General features: G+C 39.1%; 6 protein-coding genes and 1 non-coding gene across 12 annotated transcripts in view; 5 read left to right on the top strand and 2 right to left on the bottom strand.

Moving 5' to 3' along the window:
- LOC116927040 overlaps positions 1–15,164 on the top strand; it is a 37,241-nt gene that overhangs the window by 12,149 nt on the left and 9,928 nt on the right.
- On the bottom strand, positions 50–15,029 carry LOC116927071. Of its 2 annotated transcripts, XM_045176943.1 has the most exons (12): positions 14,886–15,029; positions 14,461–14,651; positions 14,173–14,401; positions 13,958–14,101; positions 13,827–13,889; positions 13,680–13,766; positions 13,555–13,617; positions 13,386–13,490; positions 13,249–13,311; positions 13,035–13,175; positions 12,946–12,974; positions 50–896 (listed from the first exon to the last, which is right to left on the bottom strand). In XM_045176943.1, the coding sequence occupies exons 2-12, from the start codon at positions 14,470–14,472 to the stop codon at positions 432–434; spliced, it is 1,401 nt and encodes a 466-aa protein (XP_045032878.1). In that variant the 5' UTR covers positions 14,473–14,651; positions 14,886–15,029; the 3' UTR covers positions 50–431. The 2 variants fall into 2 exon arrangements, with proteins under 2 accessions (XP_045032878.1, XP_045032877.1); XM_045176942.1 differs by lacking the exons at positions 50–896; positions 14,886–15,029 and having other exon boundaries at positions 12,122–12,974; positions 14,461–14,623.
- LOC116927064 lies at positions 2,198–6,817 on the bottom strand. Of its 5 annotated transcripts, none has more exons than XR_006649518.1 (8): positions 6,277–6,817; positions 6,055–6,212; positions 4,955–5,981; positions 4,539–4,894; positions 4,409–4,469; positions 3,085–4,107; positions 2,625–2,723; positions 2,198–2,557 (listed from the first exon to the last, which is right to left on the bottom strand). XR_006649518.1 is itself a non-coding variant. In XM_045176938.1 (5 exons), exons 1-4 carry the CDS (start codon positions 6,415–6,417, stop codon positions 4,568–4,570), a joined length of 1,653 nt encoding a protein of 550 aa, XP_045032873.1. In that variant the 5' UTR covers positions 6,418–6,816; the 3' UTR covers positions 4,160–4,469; positions 4,539–4,567. The 5 variants fall into 5 exon arrangements, 2 of the variants coding, with proteins under 2 accessions (XP_045032873.1, XP_045032872.1); XR_006649516.1 differs by having other exon boundaries at positions 4,197–4,469; positions 4,531–4,894; positions 6,277–6,805; XR_006649517.1 differs by having other exon boundaries at positions 4,531–4,894; positions 6,277–6,805.
- Positions 3,486–4,220, top strand: LOC116927227. Its single transcript, XM_032934260.2, has 3 exons — positions 3,486–3,625; positions 3,693–3,847; positions 3,932–4,220. The coding sequence occupies exons 1-3, from the start codon at positions 3,486–3,488 to the stop codon at positions 4,051–4,053; spliced, it is 417 nt and encodes a 138-aa protein (XP_032790151.2). The 3' UTR covers positions 4,054–4,220.
- Positions 6,971–7,848, top strand: LOC116927221. The gene is made up of 4 exons (XR_006649522.1): positions 6,971–7,174; positions 7,257–7,366; positions 7,441–7,589; positions 7,665–7,848. It is a non-coding gene; the product is annotated as an uncharacterized LOC116927221 (transcript).
- LOC116927224 lies at positions 8,297–9,198 on the top strand. Its single transcript, XM_032934257.2, has 4 exons — positions 8,297–8,455; positions 8,513–8,631; positions 8,712–8,854; positions 8,969–9,198. The coding sequence occupies exons 1-4, from the start codon at positions 8,396–8,398 to the stop codon at positions 9,067–9,069; spliced, it is 423 nt and encodes a 140-aa protein (XP_032790148.1). The 5' UTR covers positions 8,297–8,395; the 3' UTR covers positions 9,070–9,198.
- LOC116933805 (brachyurin) lies at positions 9,720–11,411 on the top strand. Its single transcript, XM_032941503.2, has 5 exons — positions 9,720–10,326; positions 10,414–10,586; positions 10,684–10,776; positions 10,844–10,983; positions 11,042–11,411. The coding sequence occupies exons 1-5, from the start codon at positions 9,917–9,919 to the stop codon at positions 11,285–11,287; spliced, it is 1,062 nt and encodes a 353-aa protein (XP_032797394.2). The 5' UTR covers positions 9,720–9,916; the 3' UTR covers positions 11,288–11,411.

Below are 15,164 nucleotides of genomic sequence, written 5' to 3'. Positions count from 1 at the left end.
GAAAGGCAACATAGCATGACTTCCCACTATACCCAATTTATAAGACATATTAAATGGCCGCCAGCATATATTTGATAATCACAATTGAATAATCATACACGGGGGAAATACAGACATGTAATACTAAAACATGAACGGTTAATTGAAATTAGTTTGAGGTACCCAAAAAGTGTAAAGAATAGTCTCTTTACGCCAAAAGAAAAAGGGAAATTTGGTGATTTTTGCCAGTTATCATGGCAATTTGAATCTATTTCAGGTGGATTAAAAATTAATAAAAACCCACAGCCCTGTGTGTTACATTACCGACCAACTTGAATGCAGAGAATAAAAGAACGAAAAAAGGTTCATTTCTTTTCAGAAATATAAAGGCACAACATTATTTCTCAAGGAAAACTAAATAAATAGCTTGTTGATCAATGGATTGACAACGTTCACAATGAAATCTCTTCCTCCATCAGCCATCCAGTGAAAGCCGAGTGATTGTTTGTGTTATCAAAGAGAGATACCGTTCCCGATTGGGCCAAGATTTCCAACCAAACCTGATCTCCTTCTTGCAGCCGAATTGTTGTTTGAAGGGCCAATGGAGCACGTTGGCCTCTATACTGGTCTTTCACAGTGTAAGCCTCTTCCGTCAAAGCCAAGGCGATTCTGTTACCCGATTTGTTGAGGAAAAGACCAACGGCCAGGTAAGGGATGACGTTGGAGGTTTCATCGAATTCAACCAGTCCGTTGAAAATGAAAAAATAGGTGCCCGTTTTGGGTGCAGTGAAAATTCCCGACGTCAAATTCATGGCGTTTCCGATAGCGGATTTCGCGAGATCAAATGGAATTGGAACGTTGGTTTTGTTAAATCGACTAGTTCTTTGCACGGAGAAATACACCGGCGCCGTTTTGACATCAGCATATCCAATCCAACGGTTCTTTCCTACATAAATATTTAAGTTACAAGATAAACTGTTTGAAAGACAGAAATTGAAACTTTTACCTTCTGAAGTAAAGTCACAATAAACGCTTTCAACGCCTTTCTCCCCCATAGCCAAGTGAATTCCATTCTTGACGTGTTCAATTCGCCTCAAATCCGCACAGGATCCTGGCATTGCTCCTATTGAACTGTCCCAGTTCAGTAGCGTAGCCACTATAGGAAATATTTTTAGTAACCATCCTCTGTCTCCTCGTTACCTATAACATTTAACTTAGGAAAAGTTACCATTCAATGTCGATGCCAGTTCCGCAATCCGGACATTGGATGCCAACGCTTCCTCTCTTGCAACTGTCAAGTGCCATTTACAATGAGAAAAATGCAATCAAAATTTTCAATAGTTCATTAATCTCCATCAATTATACCATTCAAATCCCTCATAAGATCAGCAACAGCAATGTCCGTGGCTGTCCAGCCGGCTTTCAGTTCTTCCACATAATTGTAAGTATCATTCGATTGTTGTTTAACGTCTGACAGAAGATATCAATTTAACTACCCTCCACATCTGTTGTCAGGGATGCAATTTCATATTGGGCGTCTGTCAAATTTTCAGCAGTTTCTGTAAAAGAAGAATTATTTCTTGAATTTGAACTTGTGATGGATCACTTGTGCTATTAATACCGCGCTGCTGTTCCTTGAGTTTTTCGAAATGAAAAATGGGAAAAATAATCCAGCTGACTGCTTTTAACAGTCAGCTGGCCCGGACGCCATCCTAACCTATCCTAAATCAGATGTCGCAAACTTATTAAACACCTACCACCCAGTGCAATTACGGTAGATTACTCCACGACATGAAAGATATTAAAAGGAACGTTCCCCATTCCAAAGGCAAATTAAGAGGTATCTACGTTAAAGCTTTACTGCGCAAATGAAGAAACCAGATAATCATTTTCTGAAAACTTGTTATGCAGTGAATGCTGGCTTCCATCCGAGATGTGCCACCGATTAAACCAGCCTCTTGAATCCGTCGTTCAATTTCTTTTTAAGCAGAGCTGCCAAGGGGAGACTGGGTTCTTAATATAAAGTCGGGTAAAATGAGTTTTGAACAAAATGATTTTTCTTCCAAATTCATTTTGCCCGACTAATAGGATATTTACTGGAACGTCGACGCTACACATCTTTGAGTTCGTTTTCATTCAAGACCAATCCTTTACAGCGATTGAAAGTGAACACATTGTTGAGCATTTAACAGTGGCATAATTAAGAACCCAGTCTCTCTCCTTAGCATCTGTGTGTTTGAAATACTTTTTTCTTTGCCTCTTTACAATGCTCGGCAAACGTAAACTGCAAAACATATGGCAATACACGGTAAGCAAGACTCCGGTGACAAACTGCAAACTAAAAAAACGGACTAAAAATCAACGAATAGCGTTGCAAGAACGCCGTTCTAACGAAAGGTTTTGCCATGCACTGTAACATCAACTACAGTTGTTCGGCAGATGACGATACAGCCACCGTTTCGTCAGCTACCAGCAGCAATGCAGCTAGTGTCCGTAGACATTTATCTTTTCAAACAAACTCACGTCGTGGGTCGTCCACCCCTTCTAGTGGTAGTTCTACACCCATTGAAACGTCTCTCTAGTTAGTGGGAGACAATTAGAAATCATTCGAGTTCCAGTCATAATTTCTGTTTAGGGTAACATACCTTAAACTGCCTGAATTGTTTGTGCCTTTATTATTGCATTTGACTTCTGTTTACTAAATATATATTCATTGTCAAGAATACATCGAAACCTTGCAGTGCCTGTAAAGATAAATGTATAATAGAAATTTAGCATCAAAATACACTCTAAGAAATCTTTTGCCCATAAAGCTCTTTGACGTCTACACTGGGCAATGCTTGAATTTTCTCTTGAAATTATTACACAACATTTTAGTTTGTCACAAAACAGGCTCATAAACTTCATAATCTACACCAACCATAGAAACAGCAATAACTGTCCAAGCAATTAGACCAAAAAAGACTTTGGAATTTCGTTATTTAGAATAATGGGCAAAGTCATCTTGACCTGATACCAGTATAATAAGAGCTCTCTGATAAAACAATGGTTATCAGACTGTTCCTTTCTCTTTTCATGTTGCTTTTAAAATTTCTTTATGCTTACCTTTCAAACAAATCAAATAATGATTGACTTTACACGTTCTCGTGTAGAGTCTGTGGACTACAAAATTTCACAAGTTGAATTGCTCGAACACGTTGCGAGAACCCCGGAAGCCACCTAGCGGTTGGCGCCAATTCTTTACTTTTCGCGCATGATTATTTTACCTTTCTGGTTTTGTTTTCCTCCTTATCAGCGATTTAACATCATGCTGACTTTACAGTACTCACGACCTTCTCGTTATCACTTTAGCTGATTCACTTCCTTTCATCTATGAGCTCATTAGTCTACATACCATACACAGTATAGATTCGTTTTTCAGTTTGGGAATGGCACTTACAGAACACCCATTTCCGTTCGATGAATGAATTGACCAATTTCTGCACAGATCTGATCGTTTTCTTCATATGGAGACTGTTCTTGCAATAAGTAACCTATTCTTGGGTCTTTTCGTCATCTTAGGCTTCACGGCTTCAAGCGGTGCTTCTGTAGAGATCTGGGGAGCAATCTTCCTGGTCGTATTTGCTCTTTTTCTCATCAGTAAAAAGTGAGTTTCACGTGAGCATCTTAAAGCCTGTAAGTGCTATGTTGTTTTACACAAACTATGTTTACAGGCTGAAAACCAAGAGAATCATCATTGGAATGGCAGTGAAGGCTTCGTTGATTGGTATCACGCTACTGATTTCTTACTCAAAGAGCCTTAGAAGCAATCAAGGATTACTCCACAATTGCAAGTTGATTCCCACGATAGTCTATGGATTGAAATTATGTACGATATTGAATCCTTAATATTTTTTCGGAAAACACAAATGTGGACTTGGGCTCTTAAACTAAAAACACCTTGATTTTTCAGGTAACAGAGTTGCCTTGGATTTCTGTATGGCAATTTGTGGCCTTTTAATCATCACTGTCAACAGTTTACTGGCCGCCAATTCCTTTATCGCCTCAAAAAGAAGCCCAAACGCTATAGCTTAAATTCAACGTGACCTTCCCAGTGGATGGATGCAGGGAATTGCAGCCTAGGTCTACCTGAACAAACAAACAAAAAAAATTAAGTTATTTATCATGAAATAAGTTGGAGTTGTTTGTAATCCGGTGCTTGCGGATATCTTTATTACAGAACTTTTGATTTCCTTGCCAAATTTGCTATTGGTTACATTTCGGCCTTTAAAAGTTTTGGAGACTTGGTAAAATTACTATTGCTTTTGTTTTTGAATGGCCGGATTATCTTATCGGTTGGCAACAAGAAACTACGAGATAGATATTAGCAGAAAGAAATTAAACTATTGGCCATTAAAAAGGAGAATAATAAAAAGAAGAAACTCTCAACTCATAATTTCCTCCAAAAATTATAATGGCAAAATCACTTCATTTGTTAAAATTCGCTCCTCCTGAAAATGCAGAATAAATAAATGAATAAAACAACAACAACAACAAAATTATAATGATTACTTTGGCACCTAAACGCTAGTCGTGTGCTGGAAGCTTACTAACGCGATTCCAGAGTGAAAGTGTACCCACTTCTCTGGTGCTTGGTCGTCCAACTGAGCATTTCGATAACATCTATGCCCTCTGTCACTTGGCCAATAAAATGGATGGGCTGGATAGTTTTCAAGTGCATCTCGTTCTTTTTCTGCTCAAAATGCCGAAGAGCAAAAACTAAATTCCAGCTATTAAAAACGCCCTTTTCATCCGGACACAAAGATATTCCGGCTTCCATGTAGTGGCGTGTAGGCGGAAGACCAGTCAACCCGTTGTAGGAAAAATCCGCCAGGTCCTTACAGGCCGGAAGCAAGAGAAACACATCGGGAACAGTCTATCGACATTATAAAATCAAATAAGAGTTTTCATTTAATTTCTTGAATAATTCACTCACTTTTCCAATGGCATTGCTAAATTGTTTCGACGAGTGGAAGCAGATTTTACCCAATTGCTGCATGAATGGTGAATCACAGCTAGAGGACAGCCTGATATGGACAGCGCCCTTTAAAGTGCCGTGTCGACGGACAACCACTACCAATGTCGACTTGTTGAGATCAAATTTTTCGGTTGAGGGATCCAACTTGACCGTTGTATTAGTATTTTCAGTCTTCACTAAGGAACTTTCAGTCTTCACTAAGGAACTAGGTTCACCTAATTTGGTCGCAACAGGTTTCGCCTTGGAGGACACAGCAGAGAAATCTGAATTTGATTGTTTGTTTATCTTCTGTCCCCTCTTTTGTATAGAAAACACGATGTGAGACAAAAGCAGAAAATCGCGTTTTGTTGGCGACAAACAGGTGTCATTTGGCCAATACGTGTTGAACCCCGATTCCAGCAAGTCCCATGTGGGAATGGCTTGATTGTTGGAGTCAGTAAGCCAAACAGATATTATGCTCTTCTTTTGATACGTGATAGACTTGGCCATGGCAACTGCTTCGGCCAGCTTGCTCTCGTAGGACTGGAGAGTTTTCTTCATTTTTTCTTTGAGAATTTCAAAACTATCTTCTGGTTTGGAACCATCGACTACAGACATCAATTCGGATAAAATAGGATCTTGGTCGTCTTGTCCTGTTATCATTTCGGAGGATGAAAGGCGAGATCGTAATTGAGGACTGTTCGCCTCTAGTTGAGAAATCATTTCAACAAGAAGGAGATTATTTTGATCTTCTTGTACAGTGACTTCATGCAAAACCAATTTCAATGACTGAGATAGTTGCTGAAAATGGGTCTGAATTTCTTTTCTCTTTTCAATGGCCAAGGCTAATTTTGTTTGGCCTTGATCCCTCATTTTCTTGAGATCATCTCTGAGATTCAAGAGTGATTCAAAATTCTTGATTGTGTTGGCTGTAACATCAATAATGGAATGAACAGAACAGCTTTGTTTAGCCACGGCACCACATGTGAGGCACCATGTAGGTTTCCTAATAGAATTGGATGACAATGCTGTAGCCCAACGTTATAGCTAAAAAATAAAATTGTGGATCACTATTATACCCCTCTAGATCAGGTTTACTTGCAGGTTCTGCATTTTTTTCTGTTAACCTTAGCATGTGCAGCACATAAGAGTTGTTGGGAAGGCATGTGACATTGTCCTGATACGAGAACTCTTTTCGACAGAGTGGGCAAGCTATGACAAAATTTTTGTGAATCTCCTGCATAAGAAAAAAAGATTCAAAGTCATGTTTATAAAAATATATTGCAAAATCATGGACAAACCTCTAAACATTTAAGGCAAACAGTGTGAGCACAAGGCAAAAATTTGGGCTTCCTGAATTCTGCATCAAATTCACACAAGCAAATACTACATGTTATGAAGCTCTCTGTTTCCTCCAACGAGGCACACGCTGCAGCTGCCATTTCTCACTGTATTCGTTGATGCTACGTTAAAACCTGTCGATATATACAAAGGCAGGTAGCATATTTGTCCTTTCAGGCCTTACTGGGTGATAATAACGAGACAACGTGCTGCAGCTGCGATTTGCCCTCGGCCATTGAGCAAATCCCAGGAGATAAGATTTAAAACAATTTTGTGTAAACAACATATCCCTAATGAACAAATGGCGTTGATGAACATAAACATGTCATTTGTTTTCTTTTCTCTTGAATTCTATTAAACGGTGACCTTATTTCAATTTCAGGAATTGCAAAATAAGGTTCACGAGCACGGTCAGGGAATGCGGATCCATACAGATATTTATTGCACCTGAAGTACTAACGACATGACGGTAGTCCTGTCAGAAGACATGCGACAATTGTTGCTTTTTGTTGGAACAGAATCGGAATTAAGATCCATTATCATTGGAATTACCCATGTCCATGTTTAAATGAACTGCAATAGTCTACTGAGTAGATAAGCAGCACAAGTTTTTATGCTATATATTTAACGACGATGCATTTGTGCTCCCACCAAGGGGATCCTGTGCATGTTTTGAATTGTTTGTGTTATCGGCAGCACATATAAATAAAACTACGCATTAGATTTTGGTCATTTATCAGTAGCTATCCAACTCGATCATTCGGCTTTAAATTGTAGGTGCAATAAGTAGAAATGAATTCTGATTTTCTATTTTATTTTGGAAATGTGTTCCTGGGGATTTTCGCATTCAGCCTGCAGGTAGGAAACTACAAATTACAATTAATAGATTGTTTGAACGGCACATTTTTAAAAACCACGTTTCACTGTGCTACCCACACAGATTGCGGCATTAGCAGTTAGTGATGCAACCTACATCCCGGATTTGGTGTGTACGGGTATCTGAGGTGGAGCCTTCCTCGTCTTGTTTGCTTCTTTGCTGAAAAAACGAATGTAATTTTAAACCTGTAAATTTACCGATACCGTTGATTACCGCTGCTAATTTTCCATAAATTTTGTATACGCAGGCTGAATAGTGGTAGCATCAAAGTTCTGGCAGTCTATTCCATATGGATAGGCTTCACTTTAATTGGGTTGCACGCGTGGAGCATTAGCTTGTACAGTGATTTGATCGATTTCTGTGAATTGTTTATATTTAGTAACGAAATTGGATTATGTGAGTAAATGATTCTATTCTTCGGTTACATTACAGGAGCTATTTCTAACTGAGCTTTTTCTCTTTTTTGTATAGGTGGCCGAGTCGCCATCGACTCGTTGTTGATTTGCAGCGGTGGTCTTATCGTCATCCTCAACGTGTTTATAGGCTCAAAAGCTGCTTATATGGTTAACGTCTTGGCTTAAAACATTTGGCACAATATACACACTGTTTACCTACTAAATGTAAAACAAAACGAAATAAATATTACTACAACGTTGAGAATGTGTCGAGGCATCATTAAGCGAACTAAAGTCACTTTCTCACCTATGACGTGAGACAAATGTTGACGTGTAGGACATTGGAACGTGACCGAAAAACAGTGGCGCCACCGCAATGAGGACAAAACGGCTGAATTGTTCGACGTGCCTCTTGAATCCGATTGCGTGCAAACGTACTGGCCGTTGACATTTGAATAGTAATAAAAGACTCCTTGACACTTTAGCGTTTCTTTTATCAGTGGCATTGGTCCTTGAACGCTTGAGTGGCATTCCATATGGCTTCAGATATCATTTCGAATTTACACAATTTTGATTTCACCATCGCTAAGTGACGCTAACCTAAAAATAAAACAATAGGTTACGTTCGGTGGTTATCGGAGAATACCTTGAAATATATGGGCTTTATCAAGTTTCGATCTCACACCACACTATATAAGTTGTAATTCATTCGATTTTTTGTAGGCATTATTTAAAAAGTCACGAAATCGACTCTATTTGGCGGGTTAAAACTTTCTTTCTTAATACGATAAATTTTTGTGTGAAAACATGAACAAAATTCTGTGTGTTACCAATGTGCTTGCGGGTCTTCTAGCGTTCAGTTTGCAGGTAATTGGATGTTATACTTTTATTCCTCAAGAAGTCAATTAATTTATCCGTAAAAAGATAGCGGCATTATCCATTTATTCAGTATTGGATTGGAATTGGGATCCGGATAAAGCGGGTGCAGGCATCTGGGGAGGAATTTACCTAGTCATCTTCGGTGTGCTCCTGATCACGAAAAAGTCAATATACGAATTTAGATATTTCATTTTGTGACGGAGGGGAAAAATACTCATAAATCATCAACTGCTTTTACCTGTAGGCTGAAATCGAGTGCAGTCGTCAACGCAATGGCAATAGTCGCCACGTTGATTGGTATCACGTTAATAGGACTCTATTCGTGGAGCATTGATATCTATCAGGAAGAGATAGCTAATTGCGGTTTGTCACCTATTCTCAAAATTTGTAAGTTATTGATCATCTCTGATATCCTACCAATTATCGATTCTATTTACAAAATAATAAAGACGTATTTATGTGAATTTATTATTATTTTTTATGCATACGTACATTTTTCAGGTGACAGAGCTGCCATCGATTCCTTAATGATCATCAGCGGCATTTTGGCTGTAATCGTCAACGGTATCATTGCCACAAAAGCACCATCTTTTGTTCCATAAAAAATACGCCCATGCACGATATGTTTTTGTAACATCGCCAGAGAAAGAATTTCATTTGAATCAACCGAATGTTTGCTAAACTGCTGTACCTATCCACAACACAAATAAAAATAAAACAAATAAAATACATTAGTAAGAAGTTCGTATGTAAACCTTTTTTTTTAACTACATCATCGGCCGTATCGATAATTTGTTATACGTGGAATTTAACGGTCAACTTACGAGATCTGCAGAATAAATGGAAACAAATATCGATGATATTTTCTAACCGATAATTCCCCTTTATGTTTCGAAATGCTGTACCACCCATAAACTACTAAGGTCCTTGGCTATATCGTTCCAAAAGCAAAAATGGTAGCCATTTAATAACATTTTTTAAAATTCCGTTAGGTAAATCGAGCTATTTAAAGGGCCATTTAACATCGCATTAATCATCGAACGACATAAATCGTGAAAATTCATTAGGTACTGTTGATTCTTTGCGTCATAGTGACATGTTTTGCAATGACTGGAGTGACTAGTTTAATATTTACTGAACTAAAGACGCAACTTTATGTCTTATCTATCACGTCAATCTACTTTATCGATAACCTATTTGAAAAGAGACCTGACGGTAACCGCAAGATAAAATTTCTGCTTATGTCAACAGATTATTCAAAACACTCGAACGGTTTAGTTTGTGATGGCAAATGTGCCTGTAAAGCCACTTGACGCATCTCAAGATATAACGCACAGGAAATCCGAACAACTACTGCCTTAAAAACAAAAGAAATCGAATTGTTTGCAGAACGAGTAGCTCTAGCTAGCGAGTCAATTGTATAGTGGAACTTACCAAACTCATCGTCCCATGCGGCTCTTCACTCTTGTTACCATCTTTGTGGCTGTGGCTGGTGTTTCTTCCAACGCTTCTGATGGCAAAGCTATCGAAAAATACAAAATCAGTTTAAACAGTCACGATGCCACATCTGCTTTAAATGTCGGGTTCAATATGGAAAGGCCGCAAATCTTACCGGCAGCAGATGGCAGCACTAGAATTAGTAAGACGTCTTCGGGTTGCGGAGTAGCTAAAAGCAATCGGATATCGGCCGGCTTGGAAAATAACAGGATTACTGGAGGAGAACAGGCAATAGCCAACGAGTTCCCCTGGCAAGCCTTCCTCCAGGTAGAGATGAAAGGAGGCAATGCATACGCCTGCGGAGGTAGTTTGATTTCCAATAAATGGATCCTCACAGCTGCACGTTGTCTCGTCGTACCAGGGTATGGATTAACGATATTACTCTTTTCATGACTTATTGACCTGTTAAGAATGCAAGTGATTAATTTTCATTGTGACGACATAAAAAGACAAACGGTTAATTACGTTGACATTTACCTGGGCAAACACGACCGTACGGTGTCAGAAGACAACCAGAAGTTATACTCGAGCAGTGAGAATTTCGTTCACCCTGACTGGAATCCTACTACGCAGGTTGGAGACATTGCTCTAATTAAACTGAAATCCTCCGTCAAACTCTCACGTAAATATCATTTGCTGTACAAAGTAAAAAATTTCATTAGCTCGTTTGCATAATCACTAACGAAAAAAAAAAAAATGGGGATTATTTGTTACCACAGAATATATCAGCCCCGTTTGCTTGGCGAGTTCGAGCGAACCGGATTACGTCAATAGTCCCGTCACTGTTACCGGATGGGGTATCACTTATGATGGTAACTTGTTTTTTTCTTTCTAAATAATAAGAATATTAAAATAACAACGTAATGGACAACCGTGCAGGCCGTCCTACCATGAGCCCTGTACTTCACAAGATGACAGTTCCAGTTATTTCTAATGGCGAATGCAGTCTCACTTATGGCAGCAACATTACAGACGCAATTATCTGCACTAGTGGGGCCAATAGCAGTGGAACTTGCATAGTAGGTTTAATTCTCTATATAACATTTGAAAACATCATTTTGGGGGATATTCATCCAGGGTGACAGTGGCGGCCCCATGAATTTCCAACAGCCGGATGGGACGTGGAAGCAGATTGGAATCATCTCTTTTGGATCGGATCAAGGCTGCCAGAAAGGTCATCCCAGCGGATATACGAGGATTAGCTCTTACTCGTCTTGGATTGAAGAAACCATTAATTCATCAAATTCTGCCGGTATTCCAATGTTTTCCGTTTTATCGCTGTTTCTGTTTTTCGTGAATTTCGAAATCAGCTATCAGATATAAATAGATTTAAAATTATGATTGTTAAAAATTCATGTTGTCTAATAACTTGAGTGCCCTCAGTTAGTTGTCCTTAATACTTATGCTCTTAAGATTTACCAGTAATACAGCAGACTCAGCAAATTGACACTCCATCTTTTTTGTTCTAAAGAAAAATGAATATTATGCAGGATACAGATAAAACAAGCTGAAAGTGAGAGCTCTTTATTTCTTAACTGGGCCATTGGTTTTGTTATAAAAACGTACAAAAACCGATGTTGTGAGCGAATTTTTATGTGGGTTTGAAATCGAAAATTCTGTAACCCATAAGTTCAAGCCGAAACTACGCGAGGTCCTGACGCATTTACACAGAATTGTAAAAGGGTCAAACAAAAAGCTACGATACAAATTATTCTGGACAAGAAATTCAGGAATGGGCTATTTGTTTTGTTTGCTAAACTTTTTGTGAGCTCTAACTTATTGCCAATTACCGTGTAACACCTTCTGCAGCGTCATATCTCTTTTCCCATCCCTTCCAAGTGACCCTATAGTTGTCTTAATAGTTCAGAATAACCAAGATAGAACACAAACCTTTGATACCGTAGCGTTAGCAATTGAGTAAGCCAACATTTTTAGAAGCAAATGCAATCCTATGTCCTCTTCCGAGGAAGAAATGGTTGCACCACGTTGTAAAAATCTAAAACTTCGTCTGCGAGTAGGCGGGACTTTGCAGCTTGGAACGTGCCACTTTTTCGGAATGCAAATTGAAAAAAAACAAAAAAAAAAAAAACATTTTTCTTTAAAAGGCAACACAGCATGGCTTCCTGAAATAACTCAGCTACGCCAAAGACACACCAATGGCCGCCAGCGTATATTTTATTATCACTACTCAGTAATCATACGAGGGAAATATACAATACATAAAACGATTACTTAAAATCAGTTTAAGGTACCCAGAAAGTGTAAGGATTAGTTCCTTTACGCCACAGGCAATTTGAATCTATTTCAGGTGGATTAGAAACTAATAAAACCCCACAGCCAACTACACTAATTCTCATCCCTGTGCGTTACATAACCGACCAACTGAAATGCAAAGAATGAAAAAAACGAAAAATTTCAATTTCTTTTAAGAACCTACGGAACAAAAAATCACGGCAATGTTTCTCAAGGAAAATTGAATAAATAGTTCAATCAACAGACTGACACAAAGACAACGTTCACAAGGACATCTCTTCCTCCATCAGCCATCCGGTGAAAGCCGAGTGATTGTTTTTGTTATCGAACAGAGATACCGTTCCCGATTCGCCGAAGATTTCCAACCAAACCTGATCTCCTTCTTGAAGCTGAATTGTTGTTTGAAGGGCCAATGGAACACGTTGACCTCTATACTGGTCTTTTATGGTGTGAGCCTCTTCCGTCAAAGCCAAGGCGATTCTGTTACCCGATTTGTTGAGGAAAAGACCAACGGCCAGGTAAGGGATGACGTTGGAGGTTGTATCGAATTCGGCCAATCCATTGAAAATGAAAAAATAGGTGCCCGTTTTGGGTGCCGTGAAAACTCCCGACGTCAAATTCATGGCGTTTCCGATAGCGGATTTTGCGAGATCAAATGGAATTGGAACGTTGGTTTTGTTAAATCGACTAGTTCTTTGCACAGAGAAATACACCGGCGCCGTTTTGACATCAGTATATCCAATCCACTTGTCCTTTTCTGCATAAATATTTAAGTTACAAGTGAAACCGTATGCAAGACAAGAATTTAAACCTTGACCTTCTAAAGTGAAGTCACAATAAACGCTTTCAACGCCTTTCTCCCCCATAACCAAGTGTAATCCACTCTTGACGTGTCCAATTTGTCTCAAATCCGCACAGGATCCTGGCATTTCTCCTATAGAGCTGGGACTCGTTCTCGCTGTAGGAAATATTTGTTTGTAAACATCCTCCGTCTCCTCGTTATCTATAACATTTAACTTAGAAAAAGTTACCATTCAATGTCGATGCCAGTTCTTCAATCCGGACATTGGATGCCAACGCTTCCTCTCTTGCAACTGTCAAGTGCCATTTACAATGAGAAAAATGCAGTCAAAATTTTCAATAGTTCATTAATCTCCATCAATTATACCATTCAAATCCCTCATAAGATCGGCAACAGCAAAATCCGTGGCTGTCCAGCCGGTTTTAAGCTCTTCCACATAATTGTATGTATCCTTCGATTGTTGTTTAACAGCTGAAAAACAAATGAGCGAATTGGTTAATGCGAAACTCGTGCTAGAAAATATTAGTTTCATTACCGTCCAATTCGGTTGTCAGAGATGCAATTTCATAATGGGCGTCTGTCACATTGTCAGCAGTTTCTGTAAAAGAAGAATTATTTCTTGAATTTGAACTTGTGATGGATCCCTTGTGCTATTAATACCGCGCTGCTTCTCCTCGAGTTTTTCGACTGTGACATTCATTTCGTTTTGATAACGCGTCAACACGTCTGACGTATGTTGTTTCGTAACTGCCAGAAAGATAACGTTATTGCGTGCCAACTGTCTTTCCTATTGACTGCGTAAATTACCTTCTAACTTATCCTCCAATTCTTGAAGGTTGATGACAGTGTTGGCCAAAAGTTGAGAATTTGCTGGAAAGTATAGAGCAGCGATTTAAGTTCTGTTTTCAACTGAATACCACATCGAATTCAATTGTTACCGTTCAACTGGATTTTTACGTCTTCCAAATCGACGTTCGTAATGATCGCAGCCAATTGTGTGTGTAAACGCAGAATATCTTCTCTCACCTCCTCCTTAAACTGTTCGATAACAGCATTGGTGTCCATCAATCGTTGCTTTGTACCTGTTTATTAATTCATCCAAATATTGAATGCCTAAATGTTCTTATTATCTAACTTGAATTTTCGTACCAACCTTTCAATTCTGTAAGACACACAATATGGGCGTCTAGCATTAACCGTATTTGATGATCATCTAGAACGTTTGGAGAAGCTACCGCTTTGACTATGTCCCCTGATGTCGGAACACGCGAGGATGAAGGAAAGGAATCGAAACGAAACGGATTGATGGGTCTGTATCTCGTCCGTTCGACATGTAATTGGGCAGTGGCGAAACATCCCACCACAACAACAGAAAGAACAATCTGAAAAGACAAAGGCATCGTCACTCTGCGTAACTCATTGAAAAAGAATAAAAACTTACCAGATGCTTCATGGTGGCGACGATACAATGTACTGGATCGCACTGTTGGCCTTGACTGAACAAAAACTCGCGAACGCAGACGCCTTTTATATAACGAAAGACCAGTTGTGGATTCTGGTTTTTTTTCTTCTTCCCCCATCCGAGTTGTAGATGTGTGTAAAGGTAGTTGGATACAACTCCAGGTTAGGCATCTAGCAAAAATTAATGGCGAGATAAATAAGCAGGTTTGTGCGATTGACATCACACACTGTATTCCCACTCCCACAGGACGGCTCTGATGGATGGCCCATTTCAATAAGGTTCAATAAACTGCCATCTCATCTAAAAAAGATTTCTCTGCACTTTTGACATGCGAAATAAACTCGTCCGCCCTCCTCAACATTCGATTACTATAGCTAGCAAATGCAGTCGATTTATTTGCTTACCAGACGAAACCTGTCGAACAATTTTTTTTTTTTCATTTCGTTGATGCACTCTACAACGCCAGATAACCATAGCGCCATGTCGATTGTGGACTGGTTTTGTTTTTTTCTCTCTCCAGACAAGTCTCCCAGCATTTGGCAACGTATCCTTCCTATGAACGATTAAGAGACAAGATTAGAAAGGGTGTTGACACTGCCCCACATCTAAAGACACATTAACTAAAAGAATCCAGTCAATACTTAACTATTGGCAAACAAAGGCTCAATGTTTTGAGATGTCGA

Source organism: Daphnia magna, linkage group LG7, assembly GCF_020631705.1.
Source record: "Daphnia magna isolate NIES linkage group LG7, ASM2063170v1.1, whole genome shotgun sequence".
In the NCBI taxonomy this organism is placed as follows: Eukaryota; Metazoa; Arthropoda; class Branchiopoda; order Diplostraca; family Daphniidae; genus Daphnia; species Daphnia magna.
The sequence above is the reverse complement of the archived record's forward strand: the minus strand, read 5'-3'. Positions and strand labels throughout refer to the sequence as shown.

What these genes read in the sequence shown, in the direction of transcription:
- LOC116927227 (XM_032934260.2), top strand. Translation starts at nt 3,486, where the DNA reads ATGGAGACTGTTCTTGCAATAAGTAACCTATTCTTGGGTCTTTTCGTC. An exon ending in CTTTTTCTCATCAGTAAAAA is followed by an intron (nt 3,626 to 3,692) that starts GTGAGTTTCACG and finishes CTATGTTTACAG; the next exon opens with GCTGAAAACCAAGAGAATCA. An exon ending in AGTCTATGGATTGAAATTAT is followed by an intron (nt 3,848 to 3,931) that starts GTACGATATTGA and finishes TTGATTTTTCAG; the next exon opens with GTAACAGAGTTGCCTTGGAT.
- LOC116927064 (XM_045176938.1), bottom strand. Translation starts at nt 6,417, where the DNA reads ATGGCAGCTGCAGCGTGTGCCTCGTTGGAGGAAACAGAGAGCTTCATA. An exon ending in TTTGCCTTAAATGTTTAGAG is followed by an intron (nt 6,213 to 6,276) that starts GTTTGTCCATGA and finishes TTTCTTATGCAG; the next exon opens with GAGATTCACAAAAATTTTGT. An exon ending in AGTAAACCTGATCTAGAGGG is followed by an intron (nt 5,982 to 6,054) that starts GTATAATAGTGA and finishes CAATTCTATTAG; the next exon opens with GAAACCTACATGGTGCCTCA.
- LOC116927224 (XM_032934257.2), top strand. Translation starts at nt 8,396, where the DNA reads ATGAACAAAATTCTGTGTGTTACCAATGTGCTTGCGGGTCTTCTAGCG. An exon ending in GTGCTCCTGATCACGAAAAA is followed by an intron (nt 8,632 to 8,711) that starts GTCAATATACGA and finishes TTTTACCTGTAG; the next exon opens with GCTGAAATCGAGTGCAGTCG. An exon ending in GTCACCTATTCTCAAAATTT is followed by an intron (nt 8,855 to 8,968) that starts GTAAGTTATTGA and finishes TACATTTTTCAG; the next exon opens with GTGACAGAGCTGCCATCGAT.
- LOC116933805 (XM_032941503.2), top strand. Translation starts at nt 9,917, where the DNA reads ATGCGGCTCTTCACTCTTGTTACCATCTTTGTGGCTGTGGCTGGTGTT. An exon ending in CGTTGTCTCGTCGTACCAGG is followed by an intron (nt 10,327 to 10,413) that starts GTATGGATTAAC and finishes CGACATAAAAAG; the next exon opens with ACAAACGGTTAATTACGTTG. An exon ending in ATCCTCCGTCAAACTCTCAC is followed by an intron (nt 10,587 to 10,683) that starts GTAAATATCATT and finishes TTGTTACCACAG; the next exon opens with AATATATCAGCCCCGTTTGC.
- LOC116927071 (XM_045176943.1), bottom strand. An exon ending in GTGTCTTACAGAATTGAAAG is followed by an intron (nt 14,102 to 14,172) that starts GTTGGTACGAAA and finishes ATTAATAAACAG; the next exon opens with GTACAAAGCAACGATTGATG. An exon ending in ACTGGCATCGACATTGAATG is followed by an intron (nt 13,176 to 13,248) that starts GTAACTTTTTCT and finishes TATTTCCTACAG; the next exon opens with CGAGAACGAGTCCCAGCTCT.